General features: G+C 36.6%; 1 protein-coding gene across 1 annotated transcript in view; it reads right to left on the bottom strand.

Moving 5' to 3' along the window:
* The window catches only part of LOC124245028 (cadherin-10), a 112084-nt gene that overhangs the window by 41770 nt on the left and 48509 nt on the right, over positions 1-21805 (bottom strand). The window contains exons 2-4 of the mRNA XM_046672145.1: positions 7104-7398; positions 5441-5560; positions 4841-5008 (exon numbers count right to left, since the gene is read on the bottom strand). Of these exons, the coding sequence (XP_046528101.1) occupies positions 4841-5008; positions 5441-5560; positions 7104-7398 (583 nt within the window). The remainder of the gene's footprint in view (positions 1-4840; positions 5009-5440; positions 5561-7103; positions 7399-21805) is intronic.

Below are 21805 nucleotides of genomic sequence, written 5' to 3'. Positions count from 1 at the left end.
TAAAAAATTTTAAAAAAAGATGGGCAACAGTTGTTAGCTGAGATGCCAAACTTTAAAAAAAAAAACATAAAAAATAAAAAAATAAAAATATATAAAAAAGGAAATTGCAAACATGAAAAGCATCTATTATTTCATCACCATCACTTTGAAGCATGTTCCTTACCATGTTCCTTTCATCCTCCTCAGAATATGCTCTTTCATAAATTGGTAACTCTGCTAATTTCTACCTTCATGAGCTTGCCTTCTTTTCCTATTCCTATGGCTTACAGTAATTTTAAGGAGTAGGTTAAAGAAAAGATTTAGGCTAAGAGCGAAGTTCTCCACAAAAAGCTTCTACTGTAAAGGATGCATTTGTCCACTAACTCCCATATTTGGAAATATACTGCTCCTTTGTACAGTATACATTCTGTGCATAGTTCCTTTATCACACTTATCATTTCATACTGAAATATTCTCTCCCCTGCTAGACAATAAGCCACTCATAAGCAGGAGTCAAGACTTATTAATCTTCATGTGCTTAACTGCAAACACAGTACCAGTCACTGGAAGGTAAGCAATCGATTTTTTTCTTCACGTACTGTTTTTAAAATTAAATTAAGTCACTTGAAATGACCCATGATTCTGAAACAATTTCGACAGAGATATCCTTTTGAGAGTACAAAATACAATTTAATATCCATAGCAAAAGAGCAGAAAATACTTTGGAACTCAGTTTTCAGGTTCACCTCACCCTTCTAAACCATTGCTTGTCTTTTAGAATCATACTAAGGTGCACATATTATGTTAATGCTCACATATCTATGTACCTCTAAAACCACAAGATCAAATGATAGCTTATATCAGGCACACAGTTCATAATAACTTACTATTGTCAACGTTCCTGTGAATGCAGAGCTCTCTACTCTAGTCTCCCACCAACCTCCTTGTTGTTTGGCATGATCCAGCCACACTGGTCTGCAGTTCCTGACATAACACCATTCAATTTCCAACCTTAGGGCTTCTCACAGGCTATTTCTTCTGCTTGGAGGATTTTCCCATCTTAAAATGGCTGGGTCTATTCCATCTTAAAATGTTCCAGTGAAATATCACCTCTTGAATGGGAGCTTCCCTTATCCTCCCGTTACACACATGTTCCACGTTTTATCCAGGACTGAGCCAACACCTCGTATTTATGCAATGTTTTTACTTATGTGTGATCTGTCTCCTCTACTTTCATAAAAGGTCATAGGGAAAAAAACCAGGGCTATTTTTCTTTTTTTTACAAAATTCATATATCTTGTTTCTAAAATAGTGTTTCATGCAAAAGTGTTCTCAAGAAATAGTTGTGGATAAAGGAATTTATGACTTCACTTGAACAGATCCTCATATAACATATCAGTTTCTCACCTACGGGACATTTGACATTTTGGGCCAGGTAATTCTTTGTCCTGTCAATTGTAAGAATGTTTAGCAGCATTCCTAGCTTACACCCACTACATGCCAGTAGTACCTACCAGTTGAGACAAGCAAAAATATCTCAAGATATTACCAAATGTCCTCTGGGGGGGCAAAATTGTTCTTGATTGAGAATGATTGTTATAGATCTACACAATAAAATAAGCTAAACAAGGAAGCGTAATATCTGGGTTTTCGTCTGTCCCTGTCCCCTCCAAATGACTGAGATTTTTATCTTCCACAGATGCAGCATATTGGGAAATGTTAAATTTGGATCAGCCAATCCATGTGAAAGTTTAAGTTCTGACCCTACTTTTATAATATTGACTAATCATAACAACAGAGTAGCACTTACATAAATCAACGTTACTGAACACGTAAGTACACCAGTGCCAGCCACTGACTCAAGGGCTTCAGAGATGTTAAATTATCTCGTTTTATACCACTCCATGGTTTTATGCACTGCTATCGAGTTTTACTGAACGGCATGGAAAAATAGAGACGTCAGTTTGATTGACGAAGGTGAAAAAGCTACCAAGTGAAGAAGAGCATTGGAACTCATGCAGAATGACTCCACAGTCTGCTCCTGAGCTGTTCCATATGGCAGCCCCTTGCCAAGCTTCTAACCCTCACGTGGCTATTGACTGGAAATATGGTTAGTCTGAACTGAGACTTGATGTAACCGGAAAATACTTGATGTAAGTGGATATTTCAAAGAATTATGGGAAAAAAGAATATGAAATATCTGAATAAGTTTTATATTGATGATACGTCTAAAGGATAGTATTGAGTTAAAGAACATATATGATTAAAATAAAGGTTTCCTGCTTCTTTTAACTTTTTTAATATGGGTGTTAGAAAATTTAAAATTACATACGTGGCACACAGTTTTGGTTTGGATTATATTTCTATTAGGCAGCACTGGTTTGTTCTCTTGGTCATTTCTACTCTGAATCTCCTTTACTTTTTCTGTACATTGGGTATAAGGATAATAACAATGGTCTTTACAGGTTAGTTGTGAGTTTTCAATGATATGCTACATATGAAAGTCTTCATAAACTGTGGAACTCTCTCCAAACTTTGGCTATTTAATGAAATGATATTAGAAACGAAAAAGTAGTTTTCCGGATGTTAGATGACTTAGACTATCAAGTAACATTCTAATTGTCATGACTGAGTGTTCCCAATAGTAAGATATGGTTGCAAATATTCACAGCAGAAAAGATAATTGAGAAAATAAAAACCCATAAATTATGTTTCCATCTATAATTAAAAAATAATGAGACAAGATACAGGATGCTCTAAAATTTCTCTAAATGTATTGTGTTGTACATCTGAAGTTGGACATGGATTTCAACCAACCTCTGCCATTACTTCCAGTTTAGCCTTAATGCCTCTAACCTTTGTTTTCTCGTTTGTAGAATGGAGATCATAAGACTGACCTGAATGATTATTATGATTTAATGAAGCAGGTCAATAAATAACTTGATACAGTGTCCAACAAAAATACCATTTAGAAAATATAAGTTATGCTGCTGCTTCTTTTTGTTATCATTACATTACTATTAATTATTGTTAAGTCCTGGCTTGTGTAACATGCCTACCAGATACCAAACCCAAATTCTGACTTAACAAAAGGAAAGGAAATAATTATTGAATGAATTAATAAAGGTGTTATAATAGATAAAAAAATAATAAAATGAATTTTCATTGGATATTATTGTCTTTCAAATGTCAAATTTTCCCATTTAACTAGAATCTATTAATTTTCTCATTGAATGCATCATTTTTAAATGGAATGCATTTTAGACATGTGTATATATGTTCTTGGGCATTTAAAATATAATATTTCTCAATGGTTATTATTGATAAAATGCTTTTTACAGGAATATTTTTTGTTCATTGTAGATTATATAATTAATCAGTTTTCTCTTGGATTTGCATATTCATTCTCCTGATAACAGGCTTACACTAAGAGGTGGTCAGATATACACATAAAATTTGAAATTTGAATTTTAATGTAACTAGGCATGTGTTTAGGCTTGTTCAAAAGAACTATAAATGATTATTATTGGTTTTCTTTTCTCTGCCAATGCTGAGGTAACCTGGAGCTGAATCCTGATGATTTGAAAAGAGCATAAAGGAACGGCCTTCTCTCTGTGTTTTGGGCTGAACACAACAAGAGTAGACCTGAGGGGCAGGGACCGTAAATATCTAATAAAAGAATCAGCACAAATACATAAGCATACGATTAGTCTGCCCAAGAAAATTCTATCTGAATGGTATCATCTTTCCACACACATGATTTTAAACAATTCAATTCAAATCATGCAATATTAATAATCAAAGTTAGATAAAAATAGCATTGAAGAGAGGTAAAATGCTTTTAAACAGTCAAAATAACACAGTCAATTCTTAGACCATAATTCCTTCTGCATAATAGTCTTTAGTGTAAAGACATAAATAACACAAAAAGCTACATTTTAGTACTTTATCACAATGGTATTTAGCCCAAAAGCTAATTAAAATTGGAGGATCAATTTAGAAGTTAATACACAGCAAATGCTAAAAATCAAGGATATAGACCATAGTAGAGCTTGCATTTTATGCCACATTCCCAGCAACATGACATTTTATCTTGAAGTATAGGATCTTTTAGATTAGTAGGAAATTGGCTGAGTCTTGAGAGTGTCCACTGAGATCTAATATCAACCTCTCCAGCTGCATGTCTACCAAATTTGTATAAGAAAGGAGAACAAATACATGTATTACATGGTTGGAAGCTAATGGCTCTTAACCTATTCTTGACCTATTGTGAAAATATGAACAGCTAGTTTTATAACACAAAAGAGATCTGTAAATAGATCAGGAATACAAAATGTTTTAGGATGATGGCTATTCCAAACACAGAGGTATTCAATGCAAATCTGACGCAGTCATATTAAGTGCAAGTCTGATTAGTTTGCAAGGTTCCCCCATGTAGCACTCTCTTGCTAAGTCTTTATAATATGACAAATTAGATTTTTCATTGAACACTTTTACCCTCAAGTTAGGATCTTCCTTATTAAATTCCATGTGGAAATAAATACACTCACTGTAGAAGAATGATTTAGTTTGTTTTCTAGTAAAACATTATTTCCTTTGGCATTACAATCATAGATGCAGAGTACGTATATGGAGAGGTTTTGTGGTCATAGATCTCCCTGTCTCTGAAGTATATCTGAAATATTTAATTGTCATCTTTTAATAACAGTGAATTCATCAGCATATTTACCTTTTCTTTTTTTTTCATTTCTGTAGCACATTTTTGATGTTTTAGATTAAATGATCAATCGCTTTTTTCCTTTCTTTTATTTTTTAACGCTAAGGCTTTTGCCCTGCAGAAAGACCATTAAAGGCAGCTTACTCTGGGGGAAGCGAGGGGGGTTGTCATTGACGTCTGTCAGCGTGATGTTCACAGTGGTGGTGCCCGACAAGCCTCCCATCTGGCCGCCCATATCTTTGGCCTGGATCACCACTTGGTATTGCTCCCTGTTTTCTCTGTTCATGTTTGGTAAAGCAGTCCTGATGATACCTTGAAGAAAATATAAAGACTGTGTTATCCTTATTAAAATCTCAATCATTAGTTGCTTAAGCCCACAAATTGTATATCTAATGTAGTGATTTTTGAAAGACAAAATATATGTTTGCTGTTAATTTTTATTGTCTAGAAGTTGCAAAAGTGATTCAGTGTAAATATTTCACAATTGGTGTTTTTTACTATTTCCAAAAGAACACCATGTGTGCTATACAAAGACCTAAGCCCATATGTAAACACATAAAACAGGTATACTTCCATTAGCTGACTCAACCTTTCAACTTTGAGTTCTTAAATCTTTAAGAGTGGCATCATCACTCTTCTGTGAGTATTAACGTTAAGGTTTAGTTCGTATTTTCCCCCCTCCTTTCTACGTAAAAAGAGCATAAAGACTATTAAATTAACAAACACTGATTCATGATTCCTGACCTGTTTCGGGCTCCACAGAGAAATACGGCTGCCCTTGAAGGATGCTGTAAATGACTCTGGCGCTGTTCCCATAGGAAGGGTCATCGGCATCAGTAGCTGTGACTTGCACCACAGAAGTACCTGAAGTATCCAAATTCAGCTTAGTTCTGCACAGTACCAGAAGGAGGAGCAAAAGCACTGGTTTTCATGGAAGACTTGAACGATTTTTGGTTTTAATAATGACCTCTTAAAGAAACATTTATACAATTTAGAGGAAAATCACATATATAGCGTTATTACAGGCAAACTCTGGTTTCAACTACAAAAATATTTAGCTAACAGGTGTATTTCACGCATGCAATAGACAATGCTACAGTGTATCAGATTATAACAAATGCAGTCACTTTACAAATGCTCAGGTTTGATATTTAAATTCATTGTCACATAATAGATTTGTTTTGTGTAAAGGGCATGTCTAATCACAAAGGAGTATGTATGCTCCTCTTTCTCCCCCTCCACTAATTAACTATAAAAATAATTAACATCTGCTCTAGAATACAATTTTATGAATAGATTAAATTCTAAATTTAGAAACAAACCAAGATGATCCCAGGTTCCACGAACTCTTAAAAGCTATTTAATAAAGTTCAAGATATTTAAAAGGGCTTTATAGTCAGGTAATTGTCAAAAGTCCTTGGGATTTACTGAAGTAAATATTAAATGATAACCCCAGAACAATGCTTTTGAGAAATGCAGACTTGCAAATTGGCTTTTATAACTGTTACAAGAAAAAATGTATCAGAACTGTTTCATCAGTTTACACAACTTCTCCCACATTTGAGAAACGCATTTATTCTACTAAATCCATAAACATATTTCTAAAAATGTTATCACTGTTTCCTGATGTTTAATTTTCTGTCATTCTCTATTTGATTAAAAAATTAAAGCCATCTTAACTTTCTTTGCCTACAAATACAACTTCTATTTATTTACATTGAAAAGGGAAATTTCATTTTCTTGAATGTTATGCTTCTAGTTTTTTTAATACTTTCTGTTTTACAGGTTCCACAACCTAAATTTTTAAATCTGTATCTGTGTGTGATTAACTGTGGATTTTCAACTGGTTTATTTGAATAAGAGATTTATACTGGCAGAGTTTTATATATAATAGTTATAATGAAAGGATGTTCTCAAATACTTAATTTGAAAGAATTAGTTAATCTAATCAATTACATCATTCTTATTATCTAGATAATTCAAACAAACTCTAGGCAAATTATGACTAACGAATACATAGAGAATATATGCAAAGACCCTATATTATATCTATGGTGCTCTAAATGTACCTAAAATATATTTGGGGTCAAAATTTTACACAGCTGTTATCTAAATCCATGTGACAAAAAATTGTAGTTTTGCAGTTTTCTACTAAGTTCAATAGTATTTTCTTGGATTTTTGAGGAAAGTGTCTACTGATTTGCATTGTAAAGATTTACAAATCCATAGGAAGTGAAAAATGCATTCATCCCTTTTTTTCTGATCATTTCCTAAATTAGGAAATTAAATATGTACTCTTAGTTGGGAATCAAAGATGATTTCAATTACTTGATCATAGAATTTTATGAATTTCTTGTTAATTTTTATACTTTTTGATTACCGTCATAAATGTTGTACATGAACTTACCTACAACGGACATTTCAGGAACACTAGCTGTATAAATTTCCTCTGGGAATGTTGGCTCATTGTCATTGATATCGTGGATTTTGATCACAAACTCAGACTCTGGTTCTACTGGTCTCAAAGTTCTTCTGTTAATAGCTTGTGCACGTAGAGTATAAAAGGCCTTTTCTTCCCTATCAATTCTTCTTGTGGCATGAATGTCACCTGTTTTTTCATCAATAATAAAAAGAGTCCCAGCTCCATCTCCAGATAAAATATATTTGAGTGATCCATCTCCTTTATCTTGGTCTGAATGAAGCTAGGGGAAATAAAAAAGTGTATATCCATGAGAGTGTCTAAAGGTACATAATGCTGAAAGAATTCAAAGAAGGTCTCTCGTGTCCCATCACTGAATAATGGGGTCAGTTATCTTAGTTCTTGAAATCAGAGTTGAATAAGTATGATCACACTCATCTATATACTTTAAACAATAGGACTAGCCTTTTATATATCAGCGGGATTTTTATTCTAAATGGAAAAAAGTAATAAAAATAAGCCAAACAGAGCTATTCTCTGTGCTTTGCTTGGTAAATAACTATTTTCATAGGCAAATAACTCCTGACAAAGACATAAGTCATCAGTCTCGACATGCTGGTGTAAACATTGTTTCTCTCACCTATTTCTGTGAGTGGAAAATTCTTTTACTCACATTATGCGGGAAACTCATCTCCTACAAATTTATTATTAGTTACTGCATTTCCATTGGGATATTAGTGATATCTTAAGAACTGTGAGACAGGCAAAATTGTATGAGACATAGTTCCTACATGAGAAACACTATGCATCATTTTTTGGTTCATACAAAAGACAGTGACTACACCATAAATATTTGCGGGCCTCAGAGTAAGAGTACAAATAGATGTCTATATAACATGTGGCTATATATTTTAAAGCTCTAGGGGCCAGCCTGGTGGTGTAGTAGTTAACTTCGCACACTCTGCTTCAGAGGCCTGGGGTTTGCGGGTTCAGATCCTGGGCGTGGACCTACACACCACTCATCAAGCCATGCTGTGGCAGCATCCCACATACAAAATAGAGGAAGACTGGCATGGATGTTAGCTCAGGGACAAACTTCCTCAAGCAAAAAGACGAAGATTGCTAACAGATGCTAGCTCAGGGTCAATTTTCCTCACCAAAAAAAAATCTATGTTCTATCTAGCCTCCTACCTTGTCCAATCTATCTTCTCAACAAACTTAAGCAAGTTCTGTGAAGGAACAAGACAATGCAGGGCAAGTCTGTTTCTTGCCCCCAGCCTATGTCCACAACACTAATCTTCCAGAATCCAAGTCATCGTGTCAAAGAGCATGCATTCATGTGGACATCTCAGCCCAGTGCTCACCCCATCCCAGTGCAAATGCTCGCCCAGGAGCCCAGTGTCATGGGCAAATTCCATTTATGGTGTCTTTTACTAGATGCCCACTAGGGGTTAAGGATGCATATAACAGTGAGCGAGTCTGGCATTTGGGTGAACGACCTGGAGAAGAAACCCTCCTTGGACTTCGAAGCAAGCTCAGGAATGTTTGGGCAGGGAATAATTGGTCCCAAGTACCCTGAGCACAGTCTGGAAATGGATGTGCAGGTTCCAGATGTGAATATCCCCTACCTCCCATGGAACTCTTACCCTGAAGGGAGGGGTTTGGCCATTGGAGGAACAGAGCGTGGCTTTGTAAAACACAAGGATTATAAGTTTTTCTTTAATTGTACCACCCAACCAATGAACATTTTCTATGCTATGATCACAGTTTTATTATTTGCAATAAGAGACTCTGTTTTTTAAATTTTTATTTTGTTTTTTATTTGGTAAGAAATATGAAAATAAAGTGTAGATTTTCTAGATCTCAACAAAGCATTTATTATAACTTAGACATCATCACCAACATGTTTGCTTTTTAATATTAATATAAAGTATATTCATAAATCAGAGTAGGCACACCAACCTGTAGCCTAGAGAATTAAAAATAAGATACATTATCCTTAAATTATGCCAAACATTATAGAGTTAGATATTTACCTACATAGGTTTTATTTTTGCTTTTTAGATTACTTGCATCAACAAACATTTTCATCTAATTATGTCTAGAAACATTAAATTGATTAGTTTCTATTTAAAGAAAATTTTATTTCTTTTCTTTATGGGAGTTCATGTCAATGACCTTGACCAGGAAACATTTTTATATGGACATCAAAACTGTTTAAATTAAATAAATATTTTAAAACACACACACACATGCCTAATATATTGTATCACTGGTTATTGCTGTGTCTACAAAAGCAGTCTAATTTTTGGTTAATGGTTCATAGTAATTCGCATTTAGCTATCAAATTTGGATCAAATATCATTTTTTCTGATTTCTGGACAAATAACTCATTACAGATATAATGGATAAAGAAAAATCCCAAATGGATATGTACTTTGGAGAAAAAGAAGTCAGGTAACAAATAGTTTTTCACTGCATTTTCAGCTATTTATAAACAATAGAGTAAGGTTGAAAAACTCAAGAAATATCTGCTTTTAACCAAAAGGCTCTCAGAAGTAATATAAGACTGTGTTGTCCAGGGAACCACTCTCAAAAAGTCACAAGACTGATGCGTTTTAGTAATTGAAAATGCACAGAGTTGCTGGGAAACTTTCCAATTATATGAATGCACAACACAGTGGCAATTTTCCAAATGGCAGATGTAAGTGTTGCATATTTCTTGTTCTGTCTGGCAATCAAAATAATTCAAGAAAAGATTATTGATATTATCAATTATTTGATCAGATAACTTTGTGGATTGTAATAGACAGTTATGATTTTTATTATCTATTATTCAACAGTTTTAATTGAGAAATATCTCTTTACTTTCATAAGAATAAGGTACTTTTAAAAGTAAATCAACAATTCCATTGTAGTTCCATGGAAGATTCAAATACTGTGTGTAATAAAAATTCACAGGACAGCCCCTAAATTCGCCCATGGGAATGAGTGAGGATTTCCTTAAGCATATAACACCTAAACTACCTGATAAAGAATGAGTAGAGGTTTCAATCTGGGAAATTTTTTGCATTTTACAAACTTTACATCTCATAAAGAATACTGGATGAATATAGAACATAGATTCAGGGTAGTGAGGGATATAAGGAAAGACGGGAATTATTAAGACCAGTTCTGTTATTCTAATCAGTTAGACATGCAAAAAAGTTGCTAGTATAGTGAGATTTTAATTTTTATAGAGCTCAGTTTTGGAATATGAATCACAGCAGGATTCTTACCTTCACTTATACTACAGAGAGTGAAAATTAAATCCTGTAATTGGACCACATGCTGTGGGAGTTTCTGCTGGATTAGAAAATGGAACACGGTATGGGGAATCAAAGAGATGAGGGTTGGAAGTCAGACTGTGGTTTTGAGAATCAGAAATGAAAGGATTGCTACCTTCTCCAATGGGAATATAATAAAGAGAAACAAATTAGACATACAAATTGGTAAGTTTTGGTTTTAAGAAGCCAGACTTACAAGAAATGTTTTATGAACCATGAAAGCTTGCATGAAAAAAAAGTACATTCTTTTCTTACAGAGGGGAATAACTGAACATTAACACTAGAATAAAGGACCAAAATGACCATATTTGAGGGCTTGACATTAGCTCATGTTTATCAAAATATAATTTAAATAAACATATTTAAGAACTGGACAAGTAAAGAAATTACAACAGACATTTACCATAGGGCAGAGAGATGCACTTCCAGAGCTTCCTCCTCTAGATGAAACCGATGGGAGGCAAGAGCTAAGTAATAACAGGTATGTGGATGATGATTTCCTAACAGTTACAGAAAGACACCATGGACAAAGTTCTTTAATTATAGTCTCCTGCCCCAGCTCCCCGTCATCTTTTTAAATTTCTCATTATTATTTTAATTATCCCTTCCTTTGGATACTTTTTCAACCCTTACACTAGTATTGTCACTCTCTCTCATTCCTTGTGTGGATGATAGAATTTTATTTCATATTCCAACTCATTTACAAATAATGATCAGACAAGCGTTAGTCCTTACAACTGTAGCTTTCCCATTACTTTTCCCTTTTTTACTTGGATCTTAGATATCAATACTTACATTTATTAAACATTTAATTGAACAAAATTAATTGTTTACATACTGAGAAGTGGGATTATGGATCATGTGCCAAATAACTTACAGCGTCTACTTTTGAAATAACTTTTATATTGATTTGACCTTGTGCTATTTTATTATGTGAGACATTAAGTTTTCTTTAAACATAGAAAAAATGTCAGAGTATTGTGGCTTTAGTTTCTCAGTAACACCTGTTCTCCGGTGTGAAACATTTGTGCCACAAATCTTTAAGAAGAATTTTATGTTAATACTGACCTTTTCTTTCCTTGAGGAAAGCCTATTAAAAATTCACAACCTGCTGTGTTCCTTGTAAATTCACAAGCAGATAAAGGACATGGCAAGATGCATGACAATTAATGGAAATAGAACAACTGGGACTGTGCTGCACATTTAAAAGTCATTTTCCTATTATTTAACTTTTTAATTTAGATGTGGTTAATTATAACTCATTTGCTTACAGTGAGTAGATTAATAATTAAAACTAAACAGCCCATTGAATTTCAAGAAATATTTTAACCACAAATTATATGATGCAAGCCTGGTAATTTTAAATGTGGCAGGTTTCTGATAAGTCTGTAACATTTCATATAATTCGTCATCTTAAGATATTTGCCTAGAAGAAAGTTTGTAAACCAAAAGGGGTCTTGTGGCTTATCTAGTTTAAGGGCTTCTTTTTTTCTAAGAGGAAGAAATTGAGATGCAATCAATTTTTTATCACACAGATGTTAAATTAAGATAACACTTCAGGATAGGTGCCGTGTTGGTGGAATACCTTCCTCTTAACATCAGTCCATTTTTATTTCTCAGTGTCTCATATTAAATGAGGAAATATTCTTAAAAAAACAATCAAAGTATCTATCTACAAAGTATAGAGAGTTTAAGTAATTTGTTACCAGAAAGATAACTGATAAAAGATTTTACCTTATTTTTTCACCCTGGCTAGAAAAAAAATAAAGAACAGTTTTATGAAGTGAAAAAACATATCTGCCAATACTGCCAGTAAAAGTCTGATTACTAGTTTAGAGGAATTTATATTGCTATCAGAGTCTTTTTCATTTATAATATTGACACCTTTATGGATATTGGTAATTGTTGGTATTTAGTTCCATTGCAAAAATTGAGAAAAGACAGTAGAAGAAATTAGAATTATATTTGTAGAACTATATTAGAATTATATTTATAATGGTTAGACTAGTTCTTTAAAGGATAAATTTTGATGAATGAACCACAAGGACTGTAACATTTACTATCTGATTTGACAATTTCGCATTTTCGTGTGTGTCTATTAACTCGAAAATTTCAGAAATTGTTGAATGGATTTTCTAATGTACAGTGATAATTTTATGCCTGCTGCTCTTTCAAATGGCCAATATATGCTATATTTGTTTTAAACAACCCAGAATGTGGCAAATATGCTGTGTGGTAGCATCATCATTAGCATTTTGCTCTAATTGCTCTAGTGAGTAACATAATATCAAATGGAAAATAAGGCACTGAATCAAACAACTTTAAATTTGCATCCAAGAAAAAAAAAATACTAGTGAACATGGCCCAGCATCAGAAAGCAGCTGAAAGCATCTTAAACCAAGTAAACACAATCTGGTCAGAAATAAGTACTTACTCATTTTGTTGAGACTGGGGGAAAAGAGGGAAGAGGGATGGCAAATCTTGAATTGGAGTAGGTGAAGCTTACAGTGTAAGACTGAGTATTATTTTAACATTAATGATATAGGAAAATATAGACCAATTTTTATGAATCCCAATGAAATAATTTTTCCTTCAAAAATAGAAATAGGGAGGAGAAATAAAGCTTATCCATGGAATGGATTGTAAAAACAATTATGATAATTTAAAAATACGTCACATATAGGATTTAGATTGATAAAGACTTTCTTGAACAATTTCTTTCTGGGACTAGAGGTGAGCAGAGAGGATTAAATGATGGATGGAAAATGATGTCTGAAAAGCTTAGGTTCTGCCAAAAAAATTAAAGTGATTTATTTTCCACTTTTGAGAGGGTTCTCTAGAGATCTCCTCCAAGAGGAAAAACTCCAGGGGAGTTCCGGACTTAATAACTAGGGTTTCCTCTTTTTACTTGATGTTTTAAGAGTGCAGCCTGTTGAAAGTTGGTCTTGTGCTTATGGGCCCCTGACTGGTGAGTCCAATCTGGGATCATCTTGGAGTTTTGGGTGCTTTATTTGGAGCAATAGGAATTACTCAAGACGCTACAACAGGTCAGATTTCTTTGCAGAGAGTGCTATAAAATTAAAGAAGATAACTCCTGCTAGAATTGCTGCTAACTCACATCTTGAACTGTCTCAACCAGGGTACATTTCTTTGCCAGTACTGTAAAGATGCCAAGATTGCATTGAAGGCATGCATTTAAGTTTTGCATGAACATACTTTTACAGGGCATTATCTGCTTTAAGACCTTACATGGTATGTATAACACACAGTGGGCACATTCTTTCTAATGTATTACTTTATCCTTTCCAAAGAGAGTTATAGGGGAAATATTTTAGAAAAAGTTCATATTCCTTTAGAAGCCTGGCATCTTCCTTCTTATAGATTCAAAAATCACTAAATTATGCAAAGTATCCCCTTCAATGTCAATGAACATGACATTGAACATTTCACTCCTTATTTTTCTCCACAACTTGAAGAACTCTTCTTAAGCATCCTGGATTTATAATATAGGGATATATGTAAATATATGCCTAAAAAGTCGCTAAGTAAATGTAAAATATTTAAAGCCAAGAGATTCATTTTTGATTAATAAGGTGAAAAGAAATTAGAGAATAATTAATAAAGGCTGATCACTTCTTTTCTATGGGCTCCAGAGGCAGCTGAGAATTTATCCTCCCTCCTTTTCACCAAGAAAGGTGTGATGACAGGAGGTTTGAAAGGAAGGAGAGGGATAGGAAGAGGTGTTTATTGAAGGAATTTATTTAAATCAATGTTTCTTTAACTGGTTGAACTAAACTAAATTGAATAGAATGATGCGAATCCTAAGTGCGGTATTTTAGGACTCAGAAGTTTCAGAAATTTTGCCACAGAGGCAGTATTGAAGCTGTTTGGTTTCTAAGGCTTGCAAAGATGCTGTTATCTTGAAAGCTACAGAATGACAAGTATATGATTGGACGCCCAAAGGAGAAGACACAGGCAGCTGTCTGCTGTCTGCAGGGGCTAAGGTCAAGGAGGGGAAAATTAAAAGGGGTCTGAATGTTTACAGTTACTGGATTTTTTGAGGCACTGACTGAAATGAGAATCTAAAAAAAGGGCTATGAATGATATCCTAGGAAAAAAATTACGTTTGTGTGCGTGTATGTGTTTGGGTACAAAATACAAAAACAATGCTATATGCTGTATCAGGAAACACAAATACCCCCTGAAAGGTAGCCATAGACTATTAAATAAAAAACTCCTATGCCAGATCAACTTTCTATGTTTTTATACAAAAGAACGAATAGAGAAATCAGGTAGATGTTCTCCTCAGGAAAGGGGTTTGCTCATTTGGCTGAGAGACATTCATATCTTCATGAAATGGAGAAAATTACTCCCCAAATTTATGAGACAATATCATGCCTTTATAACTTGTCTCCTCCACCACTACCTTAATTATCCACCCTGTAAATTCCTACTCATCTATAAAGATCCTATTTTGATGACTTATCTCCTATATGAAGCACTTTTTCAAACTCCTGTAAGGCTGAATTAATCTCTTTCTTTTGTGTCCCAATTACAATTTGTGTGTGTTTGTATGAATGTGTGTATATATATATATGTATATATTTATATATATAAAATATAAAATTTTGTCTGTATATGTATGCATAATATATATATATATAAAATTATATATATATGTGTATACATATATAGAAAATTTTATAACACCTGTACAAATTTTGAACTATTATTTTTATAAGTCTTTATGGAACTACAAATATATTTATTGTGAGGATAAGAATTAAATTTCTTTTCTTTTGTACTCCCAATATTTTACAGTACATAATACAGAATTATTTATTTGTGGAAGGAAATGGACATCACAGTCAAATGTCACAGACATGAGGAATAAAGAGTTCATTTTGTGCTACTTCTTTGGAAAGGTTTAATATTCTGAATGGAGTGTAATGGAATTAGAAGTTCATATTGAGAAGTGGGAATCAGCAATTACATTCTAAGTATAAACATATGCAAAGAAAATTCTATTCTTCATATTGAAAAAGATTGGGACTGCAAGTTAGATAGAAACTCCAGTTAACTACAAGATTGGATCAGTGGAATACGATATATACATAGATTATCAGAGGACAAATTTAAATTTTTCAATGAAGAGCCAGGGATAGAAATGCAAATCCAAATTTCTCTCTGAGATCGTATGACAAGTCATTGTAGACATCTGTAATTTATCTTAAGAGTAGGATACAGTAGTTTGATAATAATAATAGGAGAACATCCCAACTGACAACATATAGAACAGCCAGATAGATTACAAAAAATGTCATATTGCCAAGGCTGTATGGTAGTGTAAACAACAATTGAATAAACCAAAACCTGGAAGGATAGAATTGCACAAAAGTCAATTTGTCACCTATGAACTGCCCTGAGTAAATCAAAAGAGATTTTGGAAGCCCTTAATTGTTTCTCAAAGGTGTTTTTTAGTTATGTTAAGAGATGCAATCACCAACCACCTTGAACCAGTCCAAACTCCACCACAAGAGAGGCCTTATTACCATAAGATGCCATATATGCAGAAGCATGTTTTCAAACTGTCAGCAAATACCCACCTCTACCTGATGATGAAAGCTCCCTTTTAAACATTCATTCCCCATCCAAAATAAAAGGTACCTGTTTTCCCTTGCTCAGGAGCCATGGCTTTGGAAGGGATTCCCTGTGGTCTCTTTATTTGCTGCAAATAAAGTTTACTTTGTGTGACAACTACTTCTGGTGAAGTCTTTGATTTCAATTCACCAAGAAGTGAACCTACTTTGGTTCAATGACAAAATTTGGTGACCATCAAGGGACTTCTATCCCTGAGGTTCTAGTCCTCTGGCCACCTGGTTTCCAAGGGATGGAGCAGTGGGCTGCAGCAGCACACTCAGGCTACCCTGTTCACGCTACTGGGGGTTGAGGATTGGACTTCACGAGGAGGACTCCCTTCTTGGTGCTTGTGCCGCTGGCTTGACATCACTGCCCCATGGGGAGACCCAGCAGCCACACTGAGCACTTTGCTCAGAGGATCTCTTGACAGAAGCAAGTGGTGCTGACTCCATGGCACAGCTATACGAGTTATTTCTTTAAGTTGTGTCACAAAATACATTTAATCCTAACTTATAGAATTGATGGGTTGCTTGACCCAGCCATTGGGAAACCTAAGAGCTCTGGGTCTGGCAAAATGGGAGCAATTCGACCCTTGACTAGTCTTTCCCGGAGATTCGAGTCCTGGAGTGACAATGTGTGGGTTTGAGGCCCCTCTGGAGTTACTGAGTCCGTCTTTTTGGTTGGGGATGCCTGACATTGATCTTGTTTTTCTATAGTTCGGCTTTTTGGACTCCTAGGTCCCCCTCTTTTCCTTGCTTTCTTTACTGTCACTCTCTGGGTGAAATCCAGCACCCATGCACCCACCAGTTTTATTTGCCCTTTCACTCTCTGATAAAGGATTTCAACTGGTGTCCTTTCCCTCCCAGAACACCTCCCCAGGTCTCAGTGAGGTACTTTTGTCTCTTTTGTCATCTACTTACAAGATTTGGTCAACAAAAGGGAGGATCTTTTCCTGGGCTCACAAAGCAAGATCTTACAACTGAGCTCATTCTTTCCTTAAAGTGAGACATTTGGTCTGAAATCTTATACCTTAGTCAGGCCTCTCCAGACCCTCTGCCCAGTCCACTTCTTTGGGAGTGCCTGGTGGGAGCAAGGATTCAAAAGGCATCCCTTATAGACAGCTCTCAATCCCCAGTACTTGACCTTCTAGATCCACTTGGATGCCCAAACATTAGCTTTTACTTATCTTGCATCTACTTTCAGGCTACTAGGGTGCTACATCTCTAGGCAAAATCTTGTGGCATCTGTATCACCACTGACCACTAAAACTTGCCTCTTGGAAGTTGGAAACAGACCATAAGAAAAGACTCTAGAATATGAGGGCTGGGGGAAAGCTCCATCCCAGAAGAGAGCCCATTGGACTGCATCCTCCAGAAGTGGAAGGTAATCAGGTATTCTGTATTGATCCAAAAGCAGATGATCTTTTTATGTAATACAGCCTGGCCTCAATATTCATTGGAGGATGGGGAAAATGACCAGAGCATGGGACTCTAAATTTTAACAGACACTACAATTTGATCTATTTTGCAAAAAAAAAAAACCAAGAAATGGGAAGAAACCCCCATGTCCAGTGCTTCATGGCACTATATCAAAATGAAGGGTTACAAAGGAAATACAGGATTTGAAAATTAAAAGTTGGACCTAAGACTTTGAAAATACTTCCCATGTTACAAGATCTTTCTGATGAGGAGGATCTACTCTTCCAAGCCAGGAAATGTGGGGCTAAGGCAGGTCAACCTCATAGTCCACTCCACTGACACACTCCAGCTTCAGCCCCACCATCAGGGCAGCTGATGACCCCTGAGAGATCTACTCAGATCACATCCCTACTCAAACCAGAGGCCGTAACCCCAAAGTCCCTAACCCAGTGTATTCAGGGCCAAACCTTTTACTATTCCCACTGGGCAATCCCCCTACAGGGAATTTGACTATCCAACAAAAAAAGACCTTTCTCCCTCCTCTTCCAGATAGTACAACTAGATTGGCAACCAGTTACGAACCTGGGATATCTCCCCTGAGACAGGTCCCTGATGGTGAGGGTAGGCTTATTAATGTTTTTCCCCTCTTTTCCACCTCTGATGTATGCATTTGGAAAGTATACACTAAAGGATTAAGGGCTGATCCAGAGGAATTCATGAATGTGACAAAGGGAATCTTCTCCAAACATAATCCAACCTGAGCAGATATTCAAAGCCTGTTAACTAGCCTCCTCACAGACAAGGAAAAGTCAGCTATTCTGCTAAAAACTAGAGAACAAGTAGATAATGAATGTGACCCAGGATTGGACATTCGCAGGCCTAGTGAACAGGCTATGCCAGGGGTTCACCCTAGATGGAATCTCAATGACTCTGAAGATCAAGAAAAGTTAGGACATTCTTGTGGTCTGCTTTTGCAAGCCATGGAAATGGTAAGCCAGCTACCCAATAACTGGTCTAAATTAAGGGAGATCCAACAAGGCCCTGAGGAAAACCCCTCTGCCATTTTACTGAGGCTGCAGGACTGCCTCAGGCAATATACGAATTGGGTCCCTGAGACCCGGGGTTGTACAGTGGTTGTTAATATTTATTTCATATCTCAAAGTGCTCCAGACATCTGTAGGAAACTCCAAAAGTTGCCTATAGGTCCTGATACTAATTCTGCACAGTTAGTAGAGGCTGCCTTTAGAGTCTTCCACAACTGGGATAAAAAAGAAGACAAGAAGATGAAAAGATGAGCCATCCTGTCAGCTGTGGCCCTCCACTCTACTCAAGGCAACCCGAGGGAGAGGAGGAAGATGCCATGGGTGAGTGATTCCGGCCCCCACCAAGGGGTCAGAAGCCCACCAACAAAGTTGGCAGCGAATCAGTGTGCAGACTGCAAAGAGGAAGGGCAGTGGTGGCAGGATTATCCACACGATCCCCAGAGAGGGAAGGGATGGAACAGGACCGAGCCACAGCAGCTTCCTTTGACTACAGATGAGATGTGACAGGGCCATGGGACTCCCTGGTTGGCTTCAGGCAACGAAATCCTCATCTACCCTGAGAAGCCTTGGGCAGTGAGAGGAGAGCAGGTTGAATTCTTGCTGGATACTGGAGCCACATTTTCAGCGTTGAACACTCAAAGGGAAATCTTTCTAAAACAAAAGTGTGACATAAAAGGAATATCAGGAAAAGGAGAGACCAAAAGGTTTCTGGAGCCCTTGAGCTGTGAATCAGGATCAAAAATGCTGAAAGATTCTTTTCTGTATTCCCTGTTCCCCTCTAGGGAGGGACATGTTATCTAAGTTAGGGGCCTCAATAAACTGGGAACAAGATAAACTAGAGATCCAAGACCCTAAAAGTCAGGGAGTTGAGCTCATGGCCCTATTACAGAACATGCCAGCCCCTGAGAAGCAAGAGAGTCCCCTAAGTGTCTTAATCGAAGTTAACTCAGAAGCATGGGCACAGGACAGGTGGGACAAGCAGCCAGTGTCATGCCAGTAAAGATAACATTGAAGCAGATAGATCACTGGCCCCAGGTAAAACAATGCCTTGAAACCAGGGGCCATCAGAGGAATCCTTTCTGTAATCAATAGGCTTTTAGAACAGGGATTGATCAGGCCATGGAGATCCCCAAGGAATATTCCAATATTGCGAGTTACAAAGCCAGGAGTAGTGGAATATAGATTTGTTCAAGACCTTAGGGCTGTCAGTGAAGGAGTCTGAGACTTACATCTTGTAGTGCCAAATCCTTACACCTTGCTAGTTAATCTCCTTGGGGACAGCAGGTTCTATACAATGCTGCATTTAAAAGATGCTTTTTTTCTGCATCCCATTGGATCCCAAGTTCCAGGAGATATTTTCCTTTGAATGGGAGGACTCAGACTCCACCATAAGCAATGGTACTGCTGAACTGCTTTAACCCAAGGGTTCAAAAACTCCCCTATTATCTTTAGGGAAATCCTAGGCCAAGATTTAAGGGAACTAAAATTAGAACAGAGTACTATGTTACAGCATGTAGATAGCATCCTAATAGCCAGCCCTACTAAAGAAATCTCCAATAAAAACTGTAGTTATGAACTTATTAGTCAGTAAGAGATAGAAAGTGTGTAAGGGGAAGTCATAAATTTCTATAAAGACTGTAAAGTATTTGGGGTTTGTCACTTCAAAAGGGTAATGCAGCCTTTTTCAAGAGAGAAAAATGGTAATATGTCAATTTGCTCCACCAAAGATGCGCAGGCAGTGATGAGGATTCTTGGGGATGGCTGGCTTTTGCCACATTTGGATTCTTAACTTTGGATTAATTGTTAAGTCTCTCTATGATAAACTACAGGGGCCAGAAATGGACCGCTTTGCATGGGATAAGCTATGTGACCAAGCTTTCAATAAGCTTAAAAATTTGCTAATGAAAGTGCTTGCACTGGCTTTACCAGACCTGAGCAAAACGATTGACCTATATGTTCAAGAAAGACAGGAAATAGCTATAGGAGGGCTCACCCAAATGTTGGGACCCCTAAAAGGAGTGGTAGACTATTTCTCAAAACAGCTAGAGACCGTGGCAAAAGGATGGCCCCCATGTTTGAGATCTATAGCTGCCACCTGTCTCTTAATCAAGGAAGCAGAAAAACTCTATGGGCCAACCTATGATGGTATGGACCCCCCATCAACTCTCTAGCCCACTAGAAACTAAAGGACATCTGCAGTTATCCCAGAATAGGATACTACAATATCAAGCTATGCTGCTAGACTCCCCTCAGATTTCTTTAAAATCCTGTCACACTCTAAACCCAGCTACCTGCTCCCTGATGCCAATGGGCCTATTCCCCATGCCTGCTCAGAAGTGATTGATCAGGTTTACTCTATTCACAGAGATCTCTGGAGTGAACATTAGCTAAGGCAGAGGAAGGGTTGTTTGTAGATGGGAGCAGCTTCATGAACAATGGACAAAGAAGAGCAGGTCACGCAATAGTGTCCCTGCATGCAACCATAGAAGCCAACGGGCTGACACCAGGCACCTTGGCTCTAAAAGCAGAAATAATTGCATTAACTAGAGCTTTCAAACTGGGAAAGGAAAAGATAATAACAATATATACAGACTCTAAGTATGCTTTCTCTTTAATTCATGCTCATGGAGGCATTTAGAAAGAGAGTGCTTCTTAACAGCAGCAGTAAAGAAATTAAAATAGGCCAGAGATCCTTAAACTGTTAGAAGTGGTACAGGGCCCCAAGATGAAGTAGCTGTGGACCATTGTAAAGGCCATCAAAGGGGAGAATGAGAGGCCATGAAAGGAATAACTCGGCAGACGCAGCTGCAAAAAGGGCTGCTATGTCAGGAGAGCTTCTCCAATTACCATTAATTCCCACTCTGCCCTTCTATGAGTTTACATCAAGTGTATTCCCCTGAAAAAGTACGGGAAGCCACTACACAGGGTTACCAGTGGTCTCCAGTAGTTAAGGGTTGAATGATAAACCAACAAGGGAAGATTTGGGTCCCCAAGCAAATAGCTTGAGGGGTCCTTAAGAGTGCTCATGATTCTATCCATTATGGAAAAGAGACCTTATACTTATGGCTGATGAAGGTAATAAGCACCCAAGATATAAAAGAATTTATTGAAAAAATAACTGCACAATGTGTTTGTGGCCAGAGGAACAATGCACAAATCAGACCTCCCGTACCTCCCCTGGCCAGAGCAATTCAAATTAGGGGACCTTTACCCTGGGAAGACTGGCAAGTTGATTTTACTGTTATGCCTACAGCCCCAGGGGG

This window comes from Equus quagga, chromosome 9 (assembly GCF_021613505.1).
Source record: "Equus quagga isolate Etosha38 chromosome 9, UCLA_HA_Equagga_1.0, whole genome shotgun sequence".
Lineage (NCBI taxonomy): Eukaryota > Metazoa > Chordata > Mammalia > Perissodactyla > Equidae > Equus > Equus quagga.
Note: the sequence above shows the minus strand (reverse complement) of the source record. Positions and strands in the feature narration are given on the sequence as shown.